The sequence below is a fragment of the Micropterus dolomieu genome, linkage group LG12 (genome assembly GCF_021292245.1).
Source record: "Micropterus dolomieu isolate WLL.071019.BEF.003 ecotype Adirondacks linkage group LG12, ASM2129224v1, whole genome shotgun sequence".
Taxonomy (NCBI): Eukaryota; Metazoa; Chordata; class Actinopteri; order Centrarchiformes; family Centrarchidae; genus Micropterus; species Micropterus dolomieu.
This window is the reverse complement of record NC_060161.1, coordinates 23898010-23922869: the sequence shown is the minus strand read 5'-3', so window position 1 is coordinate 23922869 and position 24860 is coordinate 23898010. Positions and strand designations below refer to the sequence as shown.

Here is a 24860-nt window from a genome sequence, read left to right as displayed (position 1 = left end):
AGAGTATTTTGGTTTCAGAGATGTTGCAAACCATGTTTTCTTATTTACAGATGACTCCAATGTAATGTTGTGCGTGGATAATTCATAAGTCTGGACTGCTGACTGTCTCAAAGGTTCCTGGTGTTTTGTCAGTGTTATAGGGCCTTGATTTCTTTCTGCCTTCAGACTGAACCTGGGAGACCTCTTCAGACTACTCATAAGCTTTTCAGCCGGTCTTCCAAGGTAAGAAATCCTTACCTTTTAAAACAAAAGCATCTATTTAATTACAGTAAGCTGGTATTTCTTTAGACTGGATCATGTGTTTTATTGAATTATAAGCAGTTTCAACAATTTGCTGTATGAAGTAAAAAAAAAACTTTCATCTTATGACTAGAAACCTAATTTCCACTCATGTGACATGCAGACCGTTCTGCTTATACATGGTACAAGGGCTCACAGAATAATGCGTTTAGTATGAAAGTGATGCGAACTGTTTGGTATGGCCTTCTCAGCCACAAAATCTCAACCTAACTGAATATCAGTGGGAGATTGTGGAGCAAACAGGTTTAGCTTTGTTTTTGCTCGATGCAGTGTCCCCAGCACAAGGGCCCATGCACCAGAAGTGACGCCATTGTGCCTTTTGGGTTGTGGCACATGGTTATGCATTCCCAGTTTTTGAGACTAGGTCATTTCAAGATGGATGAATTTGAAGGTAGACTGGCTGAATAGGTACGCCTGCACAAACAAATGTATGACCCTTCAGTGAGAGATCAAATGGGTCAAATGGTCTTAGTGGCTGTACAGTGTCTTCTTCTATACACATTTATCAAAATGTACTACTTATAAATGCTAAACGGGGGCACTTAAAATAGTGTTGCCCTCAAAAATTATATATATCCCACATCAAAAAGTTACAATGCAAAACAAGATGCAGCATTTGGGTGAAATCAGATTTTTCAGGTGACACTTTTTGTTAAATGTGGAGCAAACTGTAGCTTTCAAACTATTTGTCTATTTGAACAAACTCTAATCTTATAAATCATTGCTACTAATGAGCCTGAAGGACGAAACATTTATCTGAAAGGGAACACACATACACATAGATACAAGTGCACAGACAATTTTTCTCCTTCTCCATTCGTTTCATCTAATGAGCTGCAGCACGGCCGTCCACAAATAGCTCATCTAATTTCTGCCTTCACGAGGCTGAGTCAAGTTCTCACAGTGATGATAACCTGATCTGATTATTCACAAATTCAAAGGCGTTCACAAAAGCATCATGTTTATTCTGGAGGTGATGATGTCTTATGTGTTATTTCTCTAATTTATTTTCCTCTTTCTGCCGTGATCACCATTTGCCTCACTTACTATCAGTGAGATAGTAACTGTGAGAAAATGTGTTCTCACTGCAGCTTAGACCTGATGTGACAGGATGCCACATTAGCCTTAAACCAGCTGTTATCCCTGTGAGACTGCAAGTTAAAGATAAACCAGGTTAAAAATGTATCAAATAATCCAAAGCAGTTTGCGCCACATTAAGCGAATTATTTGGCCTTTCAGAACTATTTAAACCTATTAGATTTCCCAAGGACTCATAAGTGTTTGTTTATGTTTCAGCTTGTTTTTCAAATTAATTGCATTTAGTCGAAAACCTTTAGAAATAGTTGTGGATTGATCTGGAGAGTCACCATAGTCTACAGGCACATAAGATTTTAGTCCACCTAAACTTTAGGTGAAATATGTTCTTTAAACCTTTGTTGACGTTTTTAATGCATCAGTTCATGTTGACTCCTAATACAGAATACTTGTCTGTTATGCCGCTGTTTAAACTGACTGACACTGATCTCAATGACAATCACACTGTGTAAAAATCATTACGTTTAGCCAAAGTTCTGGAGTACTTAATTGATAAGCATATCAAGGACCACTTGACCAGGTGTTCTGTCTTGAGTCCTTTTGGGCTGATCAAAAACCAGACGCGCTGCTGCGTTCAGAGCCATTTGTAAGGGTTTCACCGCACAAGCTGGGAGACCTGCTAGGAGGGCATTGCAATAGTCAATGCGAGAGATAACCATGGCCCGTGCGAGCGAATGATCGGCCCCAGTGAGGTGTTGTAAATTGAGAAGAGAAGGGGCCCAAGCACTGAGCCTTGGGGCACCCCTGTGGAGAGGCAGTGGGAGGAGGATAATTGTCCTTGCCACAAAACATTGTAGGAACGCCCCGAGAGGTAGGATTCGACCCACAGGAGTGCTTTACTCTAGATGCCCATTGCTGAGAGATTGGATAGCAGGATCCTGTGGTTGACTGTGTCAAAGGCAGCTGATAGGTCAAGCAGGATAAGAACCGAGGATTGGGCTGCAGCTTTAGCTGATCTTAGGGCTTCTGTTACAGACAGAAGAGCTGTTTCAGTAGAGTGACCAGACTGATATGGATCTAGGGGGTCATTCCGTGAGAGGAATTCTGAGACCTGTTTGAATACTGCCCGTTCAATAGTTTTGGATAAAAAAGGTAGAAGAGACACTGGTCAACTTGAGCTGGGTCAAGTGAGGGCTTTTTGAGCAAGGGTGTAACCCGAGCCCTTTTGAAAGTGGTCGGGAAGGTTCCTGAAGCCAGAGAAGTATTTATCACATGAGTGATTGTCGGGACCACAGTAGGAGATATGGCTTGGAGGAGATTCGTAGGGTTCAGGTCCAGTGGGCATGTAGGCCACGGGTCAAGAGTTCTGATACTTGAGAGGAGTAAACGAGGAGAGTGAACAACCACTGACATGGGAGGGCAGAGGAAAAGATGTAGTAGGACTGCTACAATGGTTGGGTTTGAGTGTTTCAAAGAATTGGCTAGTTATAGCCTCCACTTTGCCTGTGAAGAAGGCAGCAAAGGTATCAGCAGACAAGTTTGTGGGTGGTGGAGGTGGAGGAGGATTTAGTAGCGCTTTAATTGTGGAAAATAATTTCCTTGAGTCAGTGGCACTGCTTATTCTGTTATTATAGAACGCAGTTTTGGCAGCACTGATGCTTGTTGAGAAGGAGGATAGGAGCAATTGGTAGCCCTTAAGGTCGGCGGGGTCTTTGGTTTTTTGCCATTTTCTTTCAGCCGCTCTGAGATCAGTACGGAGGCCAGGGATGGTATCAGTTAGCCACGGGTGGGGCTGGTTTGGGCGAGCAGGCTTGGTGGATAGAGGACACAGGCTATCCAGGCACGAGCTTAGTGTAGAGCACAGAGATTGTGTGGCATCATTGACCTCAAGTGAGGAAAATGTGTTGAGGGTGGGTAAAGCGGAAGCTACCAATGAGGCAAAGTGAGCGGGAGACAGGTTGCGGAGGTTGCGCGGTGTGAAACCAATGGTGTTGGAAGAATGGGCTTTTCCTGTAGGCATACCGTGAACTGAATGAAATAGTGGTCAGACACATGTAGAGGTGTGACTGTTAGGCACTCTGTGGCACAGTTTCGGACAAGAACGAAGAAGAATTATGCATGGCTATAATGAACAGATTAGAAGAAGTAGAGGTTGTGAACCAGAAACAAAGCCAGTTATTGTCACGATCCTGCCCTGAGCTCGTCTGGGTTATATTATTTTGGTTTGATTTTGGTTTCTCTGTGTCTGGGTTTCAGTCCTGTTTGTCTGTGGTCTTGTATCCAGTCTTCTGCTTGTTCTGTGTGGTGGTTCTGATCTGTCCTGTTATCTCAGTGTCTGCCTTAGTACTTGTTTAGTCCTGTTCCTGTCCCTCATGTGTTAGATCTCTACCATCATGCTTGGGTTCTGTCTGTACTTCTGTGTTGTTTTGCCCATGTCTGCTCTGAGTTTTGTTTTATCTTTGCTTCTGTCTGTGTTCCTTGTGATTAGTGTATTTGTATTTTAGTCTGCTTGTGTCTGGATTAGTTTGTTATTTTCATTATTCTGATCTGTTACTACTTACTTTGACATGTTTGGTGTTCAGTACTTGTGTTATGTCTGTTCACCTCCAGTAATCTGCCTGTCAGCCAGTCTCTCTGTTTCCCCCTTCTGTCTCTCTGCCTCGTTAACCCTGATACCTGTCACCTGTGTTGCTCCCGCCCTGCTCATTAGCCCCTGTGTATAAATGTTTGGTGTTTCTGTTAATTCCCTGTCCGGTCATTGTCGCATGTATGCTCAGTCAGTTGTCGTATTTGGATTAAATACTCTGGAACTAGACTTCAGCTCTCTGTGTCATGCATTTGGGCTCCCACCTGCTCTGCGCACCCAGAAAACGTGACAGTTATTTGACAACCACCAATAAACCTGAAGAAAAAGAACACATTTACTCTGTTACAAAACAGTTGATCTAAGCTACTCTTATAAAAAAGGGCTTGAACCCATTTGTTTTGACTTTAACTTGCAGAGGGTTTCATAATCACATTTATAATCGAACTCAGCATGTGGTGCAGGGCAACTAAAGAGCTGAGCTACTCACTGTATCCAAAGGAGTTGCCCAGGGATCTATTATGGATCCTCTTCAGTTCACCTACTATGCCTATTTGCACACATCTCTATAGTGATGACACAATTTTATAGTGTTACACTCAAACTATAAGCCTGGCTATCGAACAGCTGCAGCTAGCTTTTTTCTCTTTAATTTGAAATTAAAAAACGTAAATAAGTAAATTCATGTTATTTTCTGTCTCACACTCTCAGCTTCAATGGAAACTGTATTGAGTGTGTTTATAAAGGTCTTCTAAATAGATTACCATGTTACTTCTCCTCATTTCTCACCCGGAGATGTTGAAGTTAAACGCTCTGATGTCTCTGAATAGTTTCACACAAAAAGTGACAGAAATAGTTAAGGTTATCAAATGAAAAAAGAGAGGTTGAGAGAGAAGTCAGACCCGCTTTCTCAATACTGTATAGCTGGCCTATCGCTGAAGGAAGTGGTTGTGAAAGTGATCGGAAAGTTACAGAAATTCTAACGTCGGGAAGGTGTGGAGGGAGGGAGTTTCTGAAGCTGTTCAACCATTCAACAAGTTGCTCTGATGTAGTTTACTGATGCCTTAACACTGATGTTTCTGATTGACACATGTGTTTACTATGTTGACAACTATTTTATTTTATCACCAGTTAAGTTGGCTACTTTTATTGCAGATTTTTACCAATTATTATTGTACATACATCTTAAAAATTTTATATCAGGGAAAAGTTAAGTGTTAGCACCAGAACCAGATTGAGAGATTAAAGTCTCAGGAAACCTTTGCAGGTGTTTTAAGTTAATTAGCAGATGAAAGGCTCTTCTCTCGACATTTCTGTAATATTAAGCCGTAATCATCTAGATTAAAATTTTTAAAAGAAAATTACGGAAGAATATGAAGTTTTCCATGATATTTAAATTTTTTGAGTTGCGCCTGTATATCATTCATATATCAGGTCAATGTTGGAAGCAGCTCATCCAGAGACACCTGGCACAGAAACCTGAAATAACAAACAGGTCATGTGTGTCACCTGTTATGTAACTGAGTGCACAAATGACTGTATACGTCAATACGCACCCACATTATCAGTGTGTCACCAGTCATTTTAGCGCTCTACGGTTCCTCGTTCTTCATGTACTTTCTAGAAATTCCCAACGTATCTTAAAACCATTTTCAAGATATGAAAGTGCGGGGATGTTTGTGGAGCCTCTCCACACGTGGGGCCTTGAACATCATCACCTTTCACCCCACCAATGACACTTTTTGTTGTACTGATATCTTTTGACCTTATGGGAATCCTGAAACAGTACACATCGTCCCAGATCCTCTGCTGAATCATGGTGCATCTCAGGAATTCAGAGGATGACTACTTTTTTAGGGATTTTACAGTTTGGTTGTTTTTTTACAATTGCTAGCTTACAATTCTCTATACCTAGGCCACTTTTTCAAAACTCTACACACAGTCAGCACATCAGACATGCTGTATCAATGTGGACTAAACTGTGAATCACATTTCATTGCTTTCTTGAAAACAACCACTAAAACACCATTTTATCCATGTTAACTATCCTACTATCAAACTGTTATATTTATGTTCAAAACCCAATATAACCCAACATTACTGTAAATTAAACTGAAAATTAAACTCTACATTTTAAATATACAAATAAAAAGAATATATACTAATATATACTTCTTATTAGGACATACAACACTGGGCGTCTGTTTTCATTCCCTGATGGCCGCTATGAAAGCCTTGTCCTAATAAGAAGTAGGAAAAGGGGCAGGTGAGGCAGAATCCAGAACATTTTATAATTGTATAGGATTCATTGTTCTCCTCCAGTTACAGAGTGGTTTACATCCCATCACAGGATGGTGTCACTTTTCCTTCCACTCTCTGTTCCTCAACCCCACAGAGGAAATATTTCCTCATGGAGGTGAAAAGTGTATCACCACCAGCCACATGATCAGATGTCCCTCATGGACACAATGAATGCTGGATGTCTGGACATATCTCCAGAACTGTAAACTTTTGTGCTGAACTACATGTAGGTAAAGAGAAATGTGTGAAGAGTTTTGAAATAGTGAACTCTGCGTAGTAAAAAGTGAGTTAGCAAAAAACACAATATATCAGAGTTTAGACTGGGCAGGAATAGCAGCTACAGTAACTAACTTCCCTAATATATTTAACCAGTTGTAGTTGTTCTAAAACCACATTTTCCTAGTAATTTCCCAGCCTTAACTGCCACCGTGTGAATAAGGTCAGAGTGTAGCGTTTCAAGGGTCCTTGAAAATGAGACCACATGAATCTACTTTCACATGTAGCCACAATGTTCCACCGATGCATACCTTTACAGCTGCATAAATCCATGAGGAATGTGTCTCTGTGGCATCCTAAGCTCTTTCACATGTACTGTATGTATTGAAACCTCTTTAAGGAGTTGGCAGTTATCTGAACCATTTTAGAGAAGGAAAAACAAATACTATCAGACCCACGCTGAAGTGTATGATTGTGCAAATGATTTTAGAGTAACCTGAAGATTAAGCACTAGATTTTTCTGAGCATCCTCTGACCCTGCATGCCGGTGTCACTGTCAATGTAAAACCCAACCTTTGATTTTTATCCAGCCATTGGTCACATGGTTGTTTTATCTTTGAGATAAGCCATCTGCATGTTATGTAAAACACATTTCGCTCACTTTAAACAAGATCCATGATAAAAGGAATCTAAAAAGGACACTGAAAATATTGGTTCATGTTTATCATCCAAGGCCAAAGATCTGCCACAGATCGGCTTTAGTGCAAGTTTGCTTTGTTTTGTTTTTTGTATGTTTTTCTCAGGTAATTACTAACTGGCGGGAAATATAGTGCGGCAATACACGTGCTAACACAAGGTATGAATGTGGGAATGGCACAATAAATGCTTTATCTGGGGCTGGAGCAGAGTGTTTTCCCTCTGTCATATAACCCTAAACAGCAGTTATGAGTCAGTTTTTGCGCCTTTATAACATAATGCTGTTCATGTAACAGTGGGAGCATTAGAGGAACGTGTCCTGCTAACAAGGAAACATACTGAACAGGCACTTGTAATGACCTATTCCTGATTCCCAGTAATGTATATTTTATTGCAGGAACAACACCAGGAAACTTCGCAGCTTTGCTTGGAAATTTTATCTAGTAATTATATTTTTATGTAAAGCTTCAGTTTTATTGCTCAGCGAGACACAATATCAAGGCTGCAAAGCAAAGTGTGACATTCATGCCTTTGAGTCATTCACGCACTCTAGGAACTGTAAATATACATTCATGTACAGACACAATGTTTATGGGAGTTTCAACTGAAAACATCTGGATGAGAACAGTGACACTGAATCAAATGATAAATTTGCAGTGCAAAAAACAAACAAAACAATGAGCTGAAGGAAGCTGAAAAGCTCTGTAGAGCTGAGCTACAGAGTCGGGTAATCATTTGTCAAAGAAAAACTCATATTTTTTACTGTAGATCAAACCAAAAGCCTTTAAAAGTCTGGATATCTGTGTAATCAGTGACAGAGAGAATTCAGCTGTGCAGGGGAGGTACTTACGTGATAACTTGTAATTCTGTACTTCTAATTCGTTCCACATTTCAACAAAGAACTTTTATTCTAAAGCCGGTGTGCAGGTAGCAGTGCTTTTGATGTAGAAGCGCTGTGTGTGGGAATCAGTCTGGTTCATGATTTTGAAAATGGGGCATCAGGGCTCACAGGGTCAACCTCTTGCACACAGTTTGTCCCCTGGATCAATATTTAGTCAAAGTTAAGTAGGTTTGTTATGGCGACCGGGCATGTTTGCTTGTAGGACACTGGGAGCAGAACAGCTGATTCTGTGGTTCTAGAAAACTGTAAGGCGAAAGTCTCATTTAGATCTTTTCCCCGGGGACCAAAATCCCCAAATCAAAACAGTATTTGCATAACCTCAGATGTTCACTGTGTTTTTTGGGGGGGAGTTGTTCACCATATTATCCTTGTTTGCTTTTTTTCATTTGCTGATTAAAAAAGAAAGACAACCTTCTCTAGAGTGAAAGAAAAGAGAACACAGAGTGTGGAAACAGTTTGTTTGGTCTGTGTTGGCATGTTTAAATTTCTTCTCCTGTCACCTTGCACCCATAAGACCCAGCTGCTTTTCTAATGGTTCAGTGATCGCTGTCTTACATTCTGTTATCAGCTAATAAAGCTAAAGATATTATCTTTTAAATTTATATAGCGCTCTTCCAGCAATAACTATTATATTTACTGTAGACACAAATACTAAGATCTGCATAATTTCAACTGTGACCTAATCAGGCCAAACATCTGACAACAGTTAAGAGTTCCTATAATCTTGCACCATGTGAAGCTATTTAAGTCCTTACCTTAAGCAATCTAAAAGAAACAGTCTCAAAGCTGATATTTTACAGAAGTTTATATCCTGGCTGCAGAAATCTGCACACTTTGAAACTGGTTAAAGCTGAACTACAGGTCGACTGTTAAGTCAGTTTAGAAGCTATGTAGCTAAAGATGTGGAGGGGCTGCCTCCATGGCCTCCTAAACCAACGTTCCAAGTCTGGCCAAGGACATTTTTAATATATTTATCTCTCCCTCAGTTCTAGATGCTTTTCCACTGTCTGTAAGTGCTTTAATTCCCCAAAAATCTACCTAAAGAACAAAAGATGTGCCCATGTGGTGCAGATTTGGGTTTGACCAGAAGGCACAACTGTTTATCACAGCAGTGGATGGAAATGTTACAGCAGTGAGTTTGGGGGACGTGCACAGTGATAACAGAAGTGGTCCAAGTATTGACCCCTGAGTTATTCCATACTTCTGCAGCTGAAGAAATAAAATAATAAATTAAACAAAAACAGGATTGGAAATAATCCAGGGTCATTCCAGAAACACTGTCCTCCTGTTTTAATTGTGATTGCCATAATCAATGGTGTCAAAGGCTGCATTACTGTCAAGAAGGACCAATACAGAGCACTAATTAGTAATTTCAAACCTGACGGGCACTTTTCAAAAACCTGTTATCAAAGGAAAACTGTGCAAGTTGCTTCAGAACAAGTTTCTCCATAATTTCAGAAATGCAGAGCAATTTTAGGAGTGGTTTAAAATGCTTTGAGACTGTAGGATGATGGGCAGGACCTTTCAGCAGACATGTGAGACGATGGCATATGCATCTTAAAAGCTGTCTCGTGAAGTTACAGTATAGCTTCCAAAGAAGTAAACTAGCTTGTTTCATCTCCATTGCCCATGATTTCAGGTCAGGACTTCACCGTGTGAGAAATCTCTGCTTGCTTTAACAGATGATTGGAGTGGAATTCATATCGAGACGCGTGACATTACAAACCGGCATGTCTCTGCAGGGTCTGCTGGCAGAAAGTTACACAATTACGACAAGGAGTTTGTTTTATTTTTTGTTTTGAGAATTCAGCACCCTTTTTACTGGGGTTGAGCTATTTGATTTTTTAGAAATCATACAGCTCATCATCTTTACTCCGGAAGAGTTGAGACGTCTAACATATTAGTTGTCAGTTGTACCAAGATCATCTTACATTTACAGAAAGATGGAATTGAGTGAGAAATCATATGGTAATAGAGAATATGGGGATAAATGGCTTTTCTACAGGACAAAAAACTTTAACACTTTATTCATGGTAGTGTAAAAACTCACCTAAACTTACTCAGCACCAGACATTTACCCGCCGATTGACTGCAGCTAAGCGGATGCTACCACCAGCATCTCCAATCTACAGTGACATTTTTATTGCCATTTCATTTGACAGTAAAAACGGAGACAGAGGTGAACAGGTTATGATGGGCCATCATGCTGCAGACAGATGGCCCCTACTCATTGGCTGTGACAAAGGCGTGTTAGCTATGACCGAGGGGAAGGGAGCAGAGGTCAACGGGTCAACGACTCCTATCGTGTTATCAAACAAAGTAAATGAAGAGAACAAGAGATATGAAGAAGCCAGAACCCAAACAGAGAGGTGGTTGACTCGGCAGGAAATCATAATATACACACCATGGCTGACGGCTGTCCCCTTATGTGTCAATGGCAAACAACAACTCAAGGTCCAACAACGTCAGGTCGCATGTTGTGGTCTAGGCTCTTCGTGTTTTGGCTGGTGTGAGACTTTGACAGACCGTTGGCGGTCTTGAGTCTGTATTCACTTGTGTAATCCTACATAAAGTAAAGGCAAAAGTCAATAAATGGTTTACGTCACCTTGCGTTATGATTACAGGTTGACCTTCACTAGGTGTGTTATGTTGTTGTACATTTGGGATTGTAATATTTTTCAAGAATGTAAATGTGACATCATTCTTGTACTTATAAAACCCAACAAAGGTGGTGGGGCGTTATGTAATCTATGTCAGTGCCCAGTGCGATTTGCAGCAACATTAACACAAGTTGTCTTCTTGCGTAAGTCTCTGGCATTTTCTACTGACACAATCATGCTTTTTTCTCCCTGTCGTCGGGCTGGTAGTTGAACTCAGTGGAGACAGTAGAGACAAGGAAATCACAGAAACACAGAGAGACTACAGTAAAAATATACAGACAAATTAACAACACATATCAAAGTGATTTACTACAAGGGTCTCTTATCTGACTGTCCTTGACAGGCCTTCATCTCAGGACAGTTAGTTTCTATTCCCCTCCTTCCTAAGGCAGCTGCATAATACCCTACAGTTTAAAGTCTTTCTTCACTGGTCTTACACACACTTTGTCTTACATTCTGCAGATTGGTTGCACTCTGTATGTTTGAATAAAAAGAATAAAATCTTTAAATTCTTTATTTCGGAAGACTCACTAAAGGACAAATTCTTATAAAATGATAATACATAGGCCTATAGTCACATTATATAAATAAAATACAAACGGTATACTGACAGTATACTATTAAGTGAACGCTAAACATTTTTTTAGTTTTATAATATTATACTGATACAGTAATTTATACTTTGCTACTTCTCCAGGTTGTGGATAGAGTCTCTGCAGTGGGCAGATGTAGCTTTAACCAGACGCAGGAGGCCAGTGTGCCAATAGGTGCTCCTTCTAGCCGCCTCTCTTCCTGAGAGCAACACGTTCCCCTTGTTCTGTTTTACTAAAGTCATTGTTATAAATATTGGTTAGTAATCTTGCTTACATAAAATGTGGAGTGGATTTTGTGGGTGGTGCTGGTGTATCTTGTGTCCATCCCCCGTTCAAAAAGTACACAATCACCAATCACAGTAAAGTTTTTTGTGTGTTTTAAAAGTTGTCTTCAATATTTTTAAAAGCTTTGAAAAAGTTTTGAGGCCCATGACGAGTGACCAGATACTAAGGTCTTCACTTCCCCCACCGGTTTCTCACGATAGTACACAAGGAGAAGGAGCACACACATGTAGTATTAAAATATATATAATAAATTGTTAAACTCTGTGTGGTCCTATTTTTTTCATTTAGGAGTACATGTACTCCTTGGGAAAAACCTTAGCGAGCTAACATCATGTTTAAAGGTAACAACAGTTACCTACAACATTACCAGTTAACATTATAAGATTAGGATTCTGCACTTAGATATCTTTCTCATTACCCACAGTCATACGCTGTAACCGACTGCAGTGTCTGCCATGTTTTTCAAGTTCAGCCCTCTCAGACCCAGTTCAGTTAGCAGGGACAAAACTCATTTGCAGACAGCCAACCTCTCATAGTCCATTTCTACTGCATCTCCACATCCCCCCCATGGTACTGACAGCTCCACAAAACACACAACACACAGCATTTCTGACCTTACATTAATGGTAGATCTCCTGAGGAACAACATCGCTGAATCCCAGTATCAACACTTGCAGACTCATGGATTTTGAGGCACGTTCACGGTGAAATTAAACATGGTAGATGCAACTACAAGGAAAATAAGTTTACATGTGAGTGTATGATGCTGTTTAAAAAAAAAAGAAATAGTACATTTATTATTTGAAAATGACCTCTCATCCACTCTGTATAGCAAAAGCCTGGGATACGTTCAAATCAGACAGTCGGTCCTTTCAGTGCCTCTGCCATAAGAAAGTAAACAATGTAAAATAAAAAGTCCCAAAACCACAATTGTATGTAACATGTTTTGGTGTTGTCAATTTAACTTGATGTGTTATTACACTTGAACACAAAGGACATGTTGGATCCTAACCATTTAACTAAGGCATAGGTGACAATGATGAAATAAAAGGACCATTCTGCATAATTTAATTCTTTTCATACTTTAATTACATTTTTCTGGTGATACTTATGTACTTTGAATGCAAGACTTTTACTTTGTAGTAAAATCCTTTTTTTCCACCACTGGAACAAGAACATAAACTGTTCACACAGGAATCTTGTGACCTACATGATACCCAAAATGTCAGGCTCTAGTCCCATGAGTACAACGTGGAGTTGTAATCTGCCTCATTTACATCATAAACAGGGTGTGTCAATGAACTTACTATGTCTTACTGGCAACAAGAGCAAAAACACACATCAGGATGTAACTTATTTTATTTTGTAAAGGAGAAGAGGTATAAAGTTGCCTAAAACGGAAAATACTGAAGTGAGCACCTCAAAGTTGTACTCAGGTAGTTCCGGTATGTTAGGCTACATGGTAGCATGCGTTGACTTCACATGTTATGCTATATCCACTAACTTTTGGCGAGAACAGGCGCAACAGACAGACACGTGATGTTCAAAACAAAATGTTTCCCAACCTGGGTCACTCTACAATAAGCTGATCAATGATTGCTGAATGGATGTTTCAGTGCCCATACTTTCCTGTTGGTGGACTTGGGTGATGTCAACACTAGTACTGCTTCTGGGGGCGGGTGGATGAAATATATTGCCTTTTGTTGCAAATTACTTGAAGGTGTGTCCACCCAGCCAATGAGGCTGCAGCATTCACATGCGTCATCTTGACCCAGGGGTGGGGTAGGGTGGGGGGGTTAGGGCGTATTCTGGGGCTATAATATAGCCGGCAACTGCGGCTTGCAATCACAAGTGGGAAGAAAACTCAAAGGGTACTCCAAACCAGAACAAGAAACACTAGAGAAGACACCGGCTTGATACTATTTGACATTTTCAACAGCTGATTCGACGTTTTTGCTGCTTTGGAACTTGTGCATTTACTACTTTTTTTACCTCACCAGAAACTTATACAATTTTTCCCAATGTTTCCAGAGGCAAAGAGCGGGTGAGTACACTTTTGAACAGACTGTACTTTCAGCTTTCCTCTTCCCATGCTGCTAAACCAGACGCTGAACACAAGACCCCTTCATGAGCAGCTTGGACTGCCGGTCAAAAACGTACCGGGAATGTTGGCTGGGGGCCAAATAAACATTAGATAAGCCTTTCGTGGAATTAAACTGTCTTTGACAGTTTTTATGGACAGGACATTTGTTCTGATTAAACTATTATTAATAACCTGTTATGTGGCAGTATGTGGTGACTTTAACTGTATGGTGTTAATAAAGCACCATACAGTTATCTGTAGTTTTACAGAGTATATTTATTAATAGCACATCTTTAGGGACCAAACCATTAATCCATGCTTAAGTGAGGGTGAATCTAGCAGTTTGTCAAATTATCAAATTACAAGGGATTAGTGTGCACATTTCAACTGAGCAGATAAAAAAGCACCATGTCACCATTCAAGTTCATGAGGCATGATCCTGCTGTGACTCTGCAGGAATGTGCGTGTGTGCCTTCAAAAGTCATATCCTTATTAGTAGTACTTCTCAGATTAGATCTTAGATCTTATCCTGTAATCTGATAATAATGATCACATCACATGTTGTGTAATGAATTAGGAGGCAAAGAGAGGTGAACAGGGACTCTGGAAAAAGTTGGCATTTATGGAGTTTGACAGCAAAAGAAGGAAAAGTACATAAGATTTTTAAAATTCTTGTGGTCACTTTTGTGCATTATCCTCTTGTAACATCACTTTCACGTCATTTAAAGATGAGTTTAACTCTAGCTAATAAAAGCTTTTTATTGATTCCTGCTTGATTTACAAACCGGGTCATCCTAACCCTCTTTTCATGTCATACAGCTACAGCTACGAGGACTGCAAGGCCACTGCTGACTGGCTGCTGGCCCAGACAGACATACGACCTGCAGTGGGCATTGTTTGCGGGTCAGGGCTCGGAGGGCTGGCTGACATGTTAAAGGACCCGGTAGCTTTCAACTACAAGGATATCCCCAACTTTCCACAGAGCACTGGTGAGTTTAACTACCAAAAAAAACTTTCAGTTGCTGACTGGTTTTCATTTATTGTTGACATTAAGTCATTGGTTTGTGTTTTTTGCAGTGCACGGACATGCAGGTCGGCTCGTGTTCGGCACCTTAAAGGGGAGGCCGTGTGTTTGCATGCAGGGGCGCTTCCACTTGTACGAGGGTTACCCAGTCCAGAAGGTGAACTGATTACATCAAGGAGCAAATTTCCATAAAAAGGCCTTTAAAAATGCTCTAAATACTGTTACGCTGCTGAAAGATCCCCCTGCATGGCTAATGGTAATGTGTTTCCAGGTTACGCTGCCCATACGTGTCTTCAAGTTGCTCGGCGTGGAGACGGTGATGCTCACCAACGCAGCCGGAGGTCTCAATCAGGACTTTAAAGTGGGAGACATCATGATCATCAAAGACCACCTCAACATGCCGGGCTTTGCTGGCAACAATCCACTGGCTGGACCCAACGATGAGAGGTGTGTGTGTAGTCTGTACATTCAAAGATGGGTTTCCTGCACCAGGTTCATGTTGCAAATAATATTAAATCAGCTGCCACAAAGAGAAAGTGTCACTATGGAAATACCTCTTACTTGTCTTTCTGGAAGAAACCCTGAGCCTCAGGTCTACTCCGGCCTTTGCCCTCATTAAACCTTCCTCCTGTCCCTCGCAGGTTCGGTGTACGTTTCCCCTGCATGTCTGACGCCTACGACAGGGAGCTGCAGCAGCTGGCCATGGACGTGGGACAGGAGCTCGGCTACGGAGACTTCCTGAAGGAGGGTGTGTACTGCGTGCTGGGTGGACCCTCGTTCGAGACCATTGCTGAGTCCCGTATGCTGTTCAAACTGGGCGCTGATGCAGTTGGTGAGTAAAAAGTGAATATTAGCCACCAACACAAAATAAAAAATATATGGCTACAGTACACGGCAGCAATGATATATATAAAAATGTACCTGTTAAAAGCTGCATTATGTAACTTTCATGTGAAAATACACCTGATATTTGCCCATATTTACTTCTTCACCCACAAAAAGAGATAAATCAAAGCTATAAAACTAAATACAGACTTCTAAACTGAAGGGAGCAAAGCTGGACTCATTAGCAACCTTAGCTCTACAGTTGATATAAACATCAGACCTCAGCCGGCGTGACATCATATTTTATGGTTTCTCTACTGAAAATACACATTATTTATTTTTCACATATGTATCTATCCTGGTATCTTTTATCAATTTTAAACGGGCTCTTTTCCTCGCCAGGCATGAGCACAGCCCCCGAGGTGATTGTGGCGCGTCACTGCGGCATGCGTGTCTTCGCCCTCTCGTTGATCACCAACAAGGCGGTGATGGACTACGACAGTGAGGAGAAGGCCAATCACGAGGAGGTCCTTGAGATGGGCAACCGGCGAGCGGAACAGCTGGAGCGCCTGGTTACCACCATGGTGACCAGGATCGAGCACAACAACAACAACTACGCCTAAGAGACGCCAAGGCGCTACCTCAGGAGCACTCTCGCTAGCCTTTAACAATGACTGGAGGAGACTTAAAAGTGGTTATGGTTCACATTTAATGCTATTGTACCGAAGAAAATCACTCTTACTTTATTATTTAGGTGTGCAGTTTGGGCTGTTTAGTCCTAGGTCAAAAAAAGATGATAGCCTATCTGACTTGCCTTATCTGACATCTTACATTCCTCTACCGAGCGGTTCCAGATGACAAAAGTCTCTTCACTTGTTATCATTTAAAATGAGGTGCTTTTGTTCTAACTTAAAATGTATGATCAGCTGTATAAATGTCTGCAATTTAACTTAATGAGTAAAAATCTGCCTGTAAAGATCGTATTATGATGTTCTTGAAATATGTACAATAGTGAACTTTTATTGTGCTTGTTTTTTTTAATGTTATTACTAAATATACTATTTATTACTATATAAAGAGTGTTTGTTTTGTTCTTTGGGGTGTGGACGGGAGCCTTTTTTCCTCTTTTGAATTACTCATCACAACCACACAAAGAAATTCAGACTCATCAATGAAAATGTACTCTCATCGGTCAGTTTATCAGGTACACCTGTTCAATTGCTTGCACACAACACATCAAACCCAGAAGCAGACGGGCTACAGCAGCAGAAGACCACACCAGGAGCACTCCTGTCAGCTAAGAACAGGAAACTGCTACAGTTCACACAGGCTCACCAAAGCTGGACAATAAAAGATTGGAAAAACGACTGGTCTGACTGAGTATTGTTGCTGACCATGTCCATCCCTTTATGACCACAGTGTACCATCTTCTGATGGCTACTTCCAGCAGGATCATGCATCACAAAGCTCAAATCATCTCAAACTGGTTTCTTGAACATGACAGTGAGTTCACTGTTCTCCAGTGGCCTCCGCAGTCACCTGATCTCAGTCCAATAGAGCACCTTTGGGACGTGGTGGAACGGGAGATTCCCATCATGGATGTGCAGCCAACAAATCTGCAGCACACTGCGTGATGCTCTCATGTCGACATGAACCAAAGTCTCTGAGGAATGTTACCTGTTGAAAGTATGCCAAAAAGGATTAAGGCAGTTCTTAATACAAAAGGGGGTCCAACCCGGTACTAGCAAGGTGTACTTAATATAGTGGCCAGTGAGTGTAAATTGATGATTGCAAGACTCATGAAAATCCCCCCATGTTTATTTTCAAATTGTATAAGAAAGTTTTACAGAGACGCTACACAGTAAATCCATGTATTGCATCATGAATGGCTCCAAAGGGACCCTGAATGTTACCATTGTAAACATTAGGTAATGTTACATAAGCATTACACTGCAAAAACTGAACACATGATTGCTGGCATTGTTGGAGTACCATTTACATTTAAAGGCTTGGCATACACTTTTGGATTAAATGTTCTTAAATTCAGTTCCTCCATTTACAAAAAGCAAAAAAAATATTTGGCAGAACAATTTTGGTATTTCAAACATTTGCAGTTTGACTCTTTGTATGTATGTAAGTAAGACATTTTACATGTACATCCTCCACACTTAAGGCGTTTAAGTCTTTTTTCCCCTAAAAGTGACATGTTATTTTGGAATACAACTTTTCAAATAAAACACTTGCTCCCCTGGTTGAACAGACAGGCAGACAATAGATCACATTTAACACTACATGCATACAACATTTCCATCCACCTTGCATAATTGTTTACCTTCACCGAAAGTATTGACATGTTCTTGTTCCCTTCGAAAAGCTAGATTAAACAAGGCTGACACATCTTTTTTTTTTAACCCCTATGATATCCAGTCAGTAAAAAGTGCCATGCATAATGATAAGCAGATATGCTTTAAAGCTAAACAGGATTAGTTTTAATATAATATATAGAGCACGTGAAGTATAATTCATCTGCAGTTGTTAATATTGTTTGATGAAAAAGTTTAGGGGTTTTACTAAATTTCATTGTCCTACTTGCGCTAATGTATATTGACCCATGTGAGTTCATTTTTCCAGAGCCGATGCTGCCTAAACTATGTTAGCACTATGCTGTGTTATTGGTGCATTGAATGAAGAAGTGCATTGTAATTTAGCGCACCAAAGCGTCGGCTTGATCCATTATCCAACTTGTACAATGAAAATTGAACAAGAAAGTCTAAAACGGGAAACACAGATCACGCCTTAAAAAATATATATATATTTTTATGGATAGCTAATCTTAATAAATAAATTTAAGTAATAGCCTAGCCTAAATATTGAACATAATTCATAATTGTTGTATTTCTGCCATTAGGCTAAACCACATTATTTTAATTAAACTGTAAATTGGCTTAAACACTGGAATTATTATAGAGTGCTGTGAGTCTACTTAATGATTAATTTTTATAGCCTATACATCAGTTTATTTGATTATGGCTACTTAATCTGTTACTTTGGGTGAACGTTAAAGGTTACACATAGTGTTTTGACTTGTGATGAGTCTGACTGGTAAAAAGAGTTGATTTATCTCCAACTTTGACTTCATTGCACAGGTCTGTTGTCATGACAATAACACTACTACTCTATCCTCGTAATGCAGGAACAACTGCTGTTGAAGACACTATTTAAATTCTGTTAATCTTGTTCCTGCATTACGAGGATAGAGTAGTAGTGATATTGTCATGACAACAGACCTGCGCAATGAAGTCAAAGTTGGAGATAACTCTTTTTAAAAGTCAGACTCATCAAAAGACGTAACACTATGTGTAACCTTTAACGGTCAACCAAAGTAACAGATTAAGTAGCCTTAATCAAATAAATTGATAAATCATTAACGTTACATAGACATGAATCACAGTAGGCTACCGATTTAATAAAAATAATGTATGGTTAAGTGGCAGGAATACGACAATCATGAATTTTGTTCAATATTAAGTCTAAGCCTTTTGTTTATTTATTAAGTTTAGCTATCCTTAAATTGACCTTTAAAAACGCGGACATTTTAATTTTAATATTTTTTTTTTTTTTTAAGGCCAGCGATCTCCGTTTCTGGTTTTAGACTTTCTTGTTCAATTTTCATTGTACAAGTTAGATAATGGAATAAGCAGAAGCTTTGGTGCGCTAAATTGTTCATGCGACAAACATTCTATGCAACAAATAACACAGCATAGTGCTAACATCGTTTAGGCAGCATCGGCTCTGGAAAAATGAACTCACATGGGTCAATATACATTTGCATTAGCGCAAGTAGGACAATTAAATTAGGTAATACCCCCTAACCTGGCATTTTTCATCATACAATTTTAAAAACTGCAGATTAATTATACTTCACGCACTGAGCACAACCATTGTCTCTGAAGACAAAGCGAAGTTTGGTAAGATGTAAACAGAAGGTGCCAGGCCAGCAACGTCAGATAATAGAGATACATATAATGCACATTCATATGCGCTGAATGTGAGGCATTTAAGAGTAGCTGGCACACACAGTAGCTCGCCACATCAACCACATCTGGCACTGAGACTGATAACTGACAGCAGAGGGTTTTGCAGATTGCCAGGTTGTTGTGGATAACTATTAGGCGACTAGCCACAGGATTTTTTTCACTTATCAGTGAACTCTCTGTTTACAAAACAGGTGACAAGTAAAGAATTGGCACATGTTTCCAATATAGGCACTGTACAGATGATTTTACAGTCTTTTAGCATCAGAGGGCCTCAGCAGCGAGCTGCGTGGAGGAGAGAAGAGAAAAGGCACTTCTGCCACATGCTGGGCCTGGAGCTGCCGCAGGATGCAGTTTAACAGTTGCAGAGGAGTCCACTCATCTCTAGGCAAACATGGTCAGGGAAATCCACTGCGGAGCACAGAGAATTAGGAAATGCCAATTATGAATAGGTCACAGTGTTTTATGCACAGAAAGTAAATATCCAAAACAATATGAGACAAAAAAAACTGGTTTTCAGTACAAAAGTACAAGAAATCTGTAATAAATGCATTGTCTGGGTAAAGGGCAGCATTTCTGCTCCCAGAAACGTGTGGCCATACCTGAGTGAAGTTGAGGGTTATGGATTTTGAATTATTTGTGTCCAGGGTTCGAAAGGTTTCTGCAGAGACAGAAACAAAGATCTGTTATTGAAGTATGTTATTTATTTTCTGAAAGGGGATGACAAGTAGGTGTTAACTGTTCCTTTTAAGGCACTGAAGGTGTGCAGTAGCGGGACTCACTGTGCATGGTCTCCAGTCTGATCAGACAGGTGACAAAGTTGTCAAAATCGATAGTCATGTCGGCCTCTGAGTAGCGCAGGATGATCAGCTGGAACAAATGGTTGGTCAGCGTGAAACCTGAAGAAGAGACAAGCAGGAAAATCAGACCACAACAGGAACAAATCGTTTCACAGAACAGTAATCAGCGTCAGAAAAAGATAACCCAGCAGATAACGCTTTCTTAATGTGTAAAGAAGAGTGAAAATGCCTCTGACGCATGTTTTTATTTTCTTAATTCTTGTATTGACATAAAAAGGAACAGTACCTGCAGATTTAAGAGCCAGCCTCATCTCATAGGAGCTCATGTTGCCTGATTTGTCCACATCAAACTCCCTGAAAATATTCTGGCACAAACAGACAGAGAATGAAGGTAATAACAGGCAGAAAGAAGAGAAAGAGAAAATGAATAACTTGAAGAAGTAAGTATTTGGATGGCAAACAAGAAAAGTAAAAACCAGGCCAGTGAAGCAGAATCAGTACGCTTTAGTCTGACTCCGTCTGACCCATCAGTGTTCAATCTTACCAGGTATCGTTTAATCTTTTCCCAGAGTACATGGAACTCTGTCAGGCCCAGCTTTCCGCTGCCGTCAGTCTGAGTCGATAGGTTAAAGCACAACAGTGACTTTCATCTTATCAACAGAATAAATGTAATTTACTATTAGCCAACTTTAAAAAGGTTCCTGGACTCTCCACATGTCAACCCGATGTGATTTACAGAGGCTCTGGCCAGGACACTGACTCTGCGGACGACAAAGGCTCGAATGGTTCAGGCGGGGACCGGAGAGGTGTCAGGTGAGAGAGGAGGGACGTTGGGCATCAGAGAGACAGTGACAGTGTGTAGGGCCAGAATATTTTCACATCTAACTCTGAATTAAGAGTTTATTTTGAGCAAATCAGAGTTGGTCATTGTTGGTACAGTGGAAAGACTAACTACGAAGGTTTTGGTGAGTTTTCATTTAGTTTGTGTCGAGTTTGAATGAAGTGTGTTTTACAGCAAGTTAACGAAGTAAATTGGTTTGGAAAAATAGAACTTGAATTCATAAGGTGTATTTTTCTGTTTAGTAAGGGACATATTTCTTGACAGTTTGTTTTGTTTATTACTTACACTAAAAAGCTAAGAAAACTTGTGTAACATTACATTTATTTAGCTGACACTTTTATCCAAAGCGACTTCAAAGCTGAATTGATATTTTAATGCTATTTAAAGGATACGTCCATGAGGCTGATCATACTGCGACAAGATTCCTGTGAGAAGCCGTCTGTCTTCAGGTCTTTATCTGTTAGCATTAGAAAGAAAGACAAAAACAGAGAAGGATAACAGATTTAACCCTAGATATTGAACATTTTAAAAACACCTGAAACTAACTCAATACTGTTGTGAGCACTACTGTTACAGCTGTTACTAACGTTTGCTGATGATCCTGTTCAGTATGGTTTGCAGCTCTGTGATACTGATCTCCATGTCCTGTTGGCACAAACAGAGAATACACAATTCAAATATGACTCTGTATACCATAAACTATTTCTTCAAACTGCTACTCCACCTTCTGCCACGCGTGCTTACCGGCCCTGCCAGCTGTCTGAAGAGACCCTTGAAGCCTGCATCGATTTGGCTGTCATTTAGCTCAACCTGAAAGACAAACACACATTTGGTCTCTCTGTACACATCATTAGCATCATCAGGTGTTGTAGTTCAGTTGTCATGTAGCATCCTCTCACCTCTGGTGGGAGATGCGCTTCAACATCATCATCAAGCTCCCTGACATTGGAAGAAGAAATAAAGAAAGTTACTTAAATGCTTATTTTAAAAGCCCAGATCCTTCACACGTGTCTAGCCACTCACTCAGACTTGGCAGGATTCTCAGAGAAAACCCTGATGACAAAGTCGGCCTCTTTGTTCGGCTCAAAGGTGGAGGGGACAATGATGTATTCCCCGGGTGGCAGCCGTAACCTCGAGCTAACCTCCCTCAGGTTGATGAAGAGCTCTGAGCGAGCTCTGGAGGCGTGGGTGAGGAAAAAGTCTCGCTTCAGGTGGACCCCTGAGGTGCCGGCATGCTGAGAGGGGAAAGAGTGACTTCTTATCTTTTCAAAACTCTTCTACTTTAACTTCCCATTATGTTTGCATTAAAAAATGTCTGGGTATCATTTGAAGACTATTAGGATGATAAAATGCATACCTCATGTGGAACCTTTAAGGGATAGGGGAGAGACAGATGACATTATTACCATGATGATTAAGATCAGGCACAAAAACTACAGGAAAGAAGGTAGATAGCAGAGCTCAGATTCTTCTTTTTTAACAAAAGAAGAATCTGTTAATGCTGAAATGTTTATAAGCAGCGTTTGTTGGACTGCAGCTGACCTCATAGATGGCAAACCCGATGGTCTCCATGTCTTTGCCCTCCTGCCGTTTCTTCCTGCGGTCCTTCTGCATGAGGCCAACCAGGAAGCTGCAGTCTGAGTTGCTGTGAGAGTCCGGGTGCTGCAGCACAATCTTGAACTGAGGATTCAGCCAAAAGGTTGCTGGGAAGAAGAGTTGAAAAAGTCAGATTGTTACTTATTTTATTAAAGCTTTACTTTGGTATTTATTAATCATGCTCAGAAATAATAAATATCTTCCTTATAATAAATAGCTCTCCCAGCTGGAGAGATTGTCAATAATGTTGTTAAAATTGTGGTTTTATCAGTAGTATAGAAAATAAGAACACAATTTGTGTTGGAGAAAACTCCAATTCCATGCGTGTATGCAGTCATGAGGGGGCATTTCCCAATTTCTTTTAAAAACAGGCCATTGTTCAGTAGGTTACTGTGTAAATGGGAGTCACTGGTTCACATTCCTTTAGTAAAGTCATCGAAATCCCTCCCTCCTTCAACATCTCCTTGTTTTTTGTTTTTTTATTTCCCCCACAAAATGTCCACATGTAAAAGCTGTGTTCAGTGTTTTTGGAATAGAATTTAAGACCAGCATGTGATCCTAAAACTGGTTTGGTCAGTGATAGGAGAAACTCTGGGGTGCATTAGACATTTAAAAGAAGAATTAATCTCAAACATGTACAAAGAAAAAGAAATTAGAGTAAGTTCTGGGTAAATTTATATTATAAATATATATTATATAATATCTATTATAGCAGACCACCATTTAGACCTCCAGTTTCTCACTGTTTTTTTTCACCCATCCATCTGCTACCTTGCAGTTCTCCCCTCTTTTCTCCCCGTCATCACTCAATACCTGGGAAGTTCCTGCAGCCTCCAGCAGTGCTGCCCCTCCTCCACTCTCCCTGATAAAGCGAAGAGCACCATTTTTTCAGCTGGTTGTCCTCCAGGGCGTCAGCAGTCAGGTTGCAGATCTCCAGGCGGCTGAATTCGCGCAGGAAGTCACTGTACGACATCCTGAGAGACGGAAATAAATTCACTATTATTTCAGAACATCAATATGTAAAACAGACATTAAGGAAAACAGAGACAGTACAGTGTGTGTTTGAGATATCCCGTCACATTTACTGCTCTGTTGACTCAAAATTTATAAAAACTAACGCAAATAAAAGATGAAAATGTACAAATACGTTTAGAGTCATGCCCTAAAACGCGGATGTTTTCTATCAGCTGCCAAATGGCACAAATCCTTACTTTCACACAAGTACTGATGAGAAGTCACATGCACATGCTTGCTCACCAGAATTCACCGTCATCACTGCGGTTTTGAAGCCGACCTCTGGCGGAGGGATCCACTTGGTCCCACTCTCTGGCGCTGAGGAATTCACAACGAAAAAAAAGATAACTGAGCTTTTTTTCTCTTTTCTGTAACCTGTTATTTAATGACTGTGTCAACGTGATGTCTTAAGAGTCTGTTTACCATGTTCACCTTCTTAGTTTAGCATGTTAAGGGGCTAAATTAACTTATTAGCAATGAACACAAAGCACAGTTGAGGCTGATAGGAATGTCACTAGTTTTACAGATATTTGGTCATAAAGTGTAAATTTTAACCTGATGGTGACGCTAGATAAAAAGTCAGGGGATCATCAAAGTCAGTTGGACCCATCACCTGGGAATCATGAATGTCTGTACTAAATGTCTCCTTTTTACTGTAAATATATATGAGTTTCCTTATAGCAAAACCCATAATGCTACTTACCATAAATTTACAGATTACTACTGAAGTTATGTGTCTTTAAACCAGCAAAGTTGCAACTTCTCTGCACAGGGAAAATGTCATGCAAATTTGAATATGTGAAGTGTTGAAAATGCTCAGTTGGACTGTGACGTAATGTTGGCAGTGGGAAAAATGTCTGGTATTTTTGTATTTTTGTTGATTCTGGGACTATGCAGCTGTGCCATTAGGAACAATTTCACATTTAAGTCTTACATTTTACCCAAGAACAGCGTTTTAATCAGTGTGAAAACTTCCTGAAACAGCAGAATCTTTTGTCTCATTCACAAACAAGAAAGTTGTAAACTTCCTGTTATGGGTTGCCATTTAACACCACAAATGTAGTGTAGTTAA

The 24860-nt window shown here is 40.2% G+C and overlaps 3 protein-coding genes across 5 annotated transcripts in view; 1 reads left to right on the top strand and 2 right to left on the bottom strand.

The window, feature by feature from the left end:
* kcnj10a (potassium inwardly rectifying channel subfamily J member 10a) overlaps positions 1 to 16346 on the bottom strand; it is a 38920-nt gene extending 22574 nt beyond the window's left edge. The window contains exons 1-2 of one of the 2 annotated variants that reach the window (XM_046063891.1): positions 16246 to 16346; positions 15233 to 15498 (exon numbers count right to left, since the gene is read on the bottom strand). Coding sequence is in view for 1 of the 2 variants with exons in the window: in XM_046063890.1 (XP_045919846.1) it covers positions 15240 to 15294 (55 nt within the window). In the remaining variant the exon portion in view is untranslated. The remainder of the gene's footprint in view (positions 1 to 15232; positions 15499 to 16245) is intronic. The other variant, XM_046063890.1, reaches the window with a different exon arrangement.
* On the top strand, positions 13437 to 16486 carry pnp5a (purine nucleoside phosphorylase 5a). Its single transcript, XM_046063923.1, has 6 exons — positions 13437 to 13615; positions 14474 to 14643; positions 14732 to 14835; positions 14950 to 15125; positions 15320 to 15510; positions 15906 to 16486. Exons 1-6 carry the CDS (start codon positions 13593 to 13595, stop codon positions 16124 to 16126), a joined length of 885 nt encoding a protein of 294 aa, XP_045919879.1. The 5' UTR covers positions 13437 to 13592; the 3' UTR covers positions 16127 to 16486.
* An 814-nt stretch (positions 16487 to 17300) lies between these two features.
* The window catches only part of capn1 (calpain 1), a 29829-nt gene continuing 22269 nt past the window's right edge, over positions 17301 to 24860 (bottom strand). For both annotated transcript variants that reach the window (XM_046063862.1, XM_046063861.1), the window contains exons 10-23: positions 24032 to 24106; positions 23588 to 23748; positions 22721 to 22881; positions 22536 to 22547; positions 22202 to 22413; positions 22078 to 22117; positions 21923 to 21988; positions 21766 to 21823; positions 21571 to 21635; positions 20882 to 20950; positions 20624 to 20702; positions 20320 to 20436; positions 20140 to 20198; positions 17301 to 19948 (exon numbers count right to left, since the gene is read on the bottom strand). In XM_046063862.1, the coding sequence (XP_045919818.1) occupies positions 19922 to 19948; positions 20140 to 20198; positions 20320 to 20436; positions 20624 to 20702; positions 20882 to 20950; positions 21571 to 21635; positions 21766 to 21823; positions 21923 to 21988; positions 22078 to 22117; positions 22202 to 22413; positions 22536 to 22547; positions 22721 to 22881; positions 23588 to 23748; positions 24032 to 24106 (1201 nt within the window). In that variant the 3' untranslated portion in view covers positions 17301 to 19921. The remainder of the gene's footprint in view (positions 19949 to 20139; positions 20199 to 20319; positions 20437 to 20623; positions 20703 to 20881; positions 20951 to 21570; positions 21636 to 21765; positions 21824 to 21922; positions 21989 to 22077; positions 22118 to 22201; positions 22414 to 22535; positions 22548 to 22720; positions 22882 to 23587; positions 23749 to 24031; positions 24107 to 24860) is intronic.

Bases quoted from the DNA above. Each gene is read 5' to 3' on its own strand.
- pnp5a (XM_046063923.1), top strand. From the start codon at position 13,593: ATGTTTCCAGAGGCAAAGAGCGG. The intron at 13,616-14,473 runs GTGAGTACACTT...CATGTCATACAG, and splicing joins TTTCCAGAGGCAAAGAGCGG to CTACAGCTACGAGGACTGCA. The intron at 14,644-14,731 runs GTGAGTTTAACT...TGTTTTTTGCAG, and splicing joins CAACTTTCCACAGAGCACTG to TGCACGGACATGCAGGTCGG.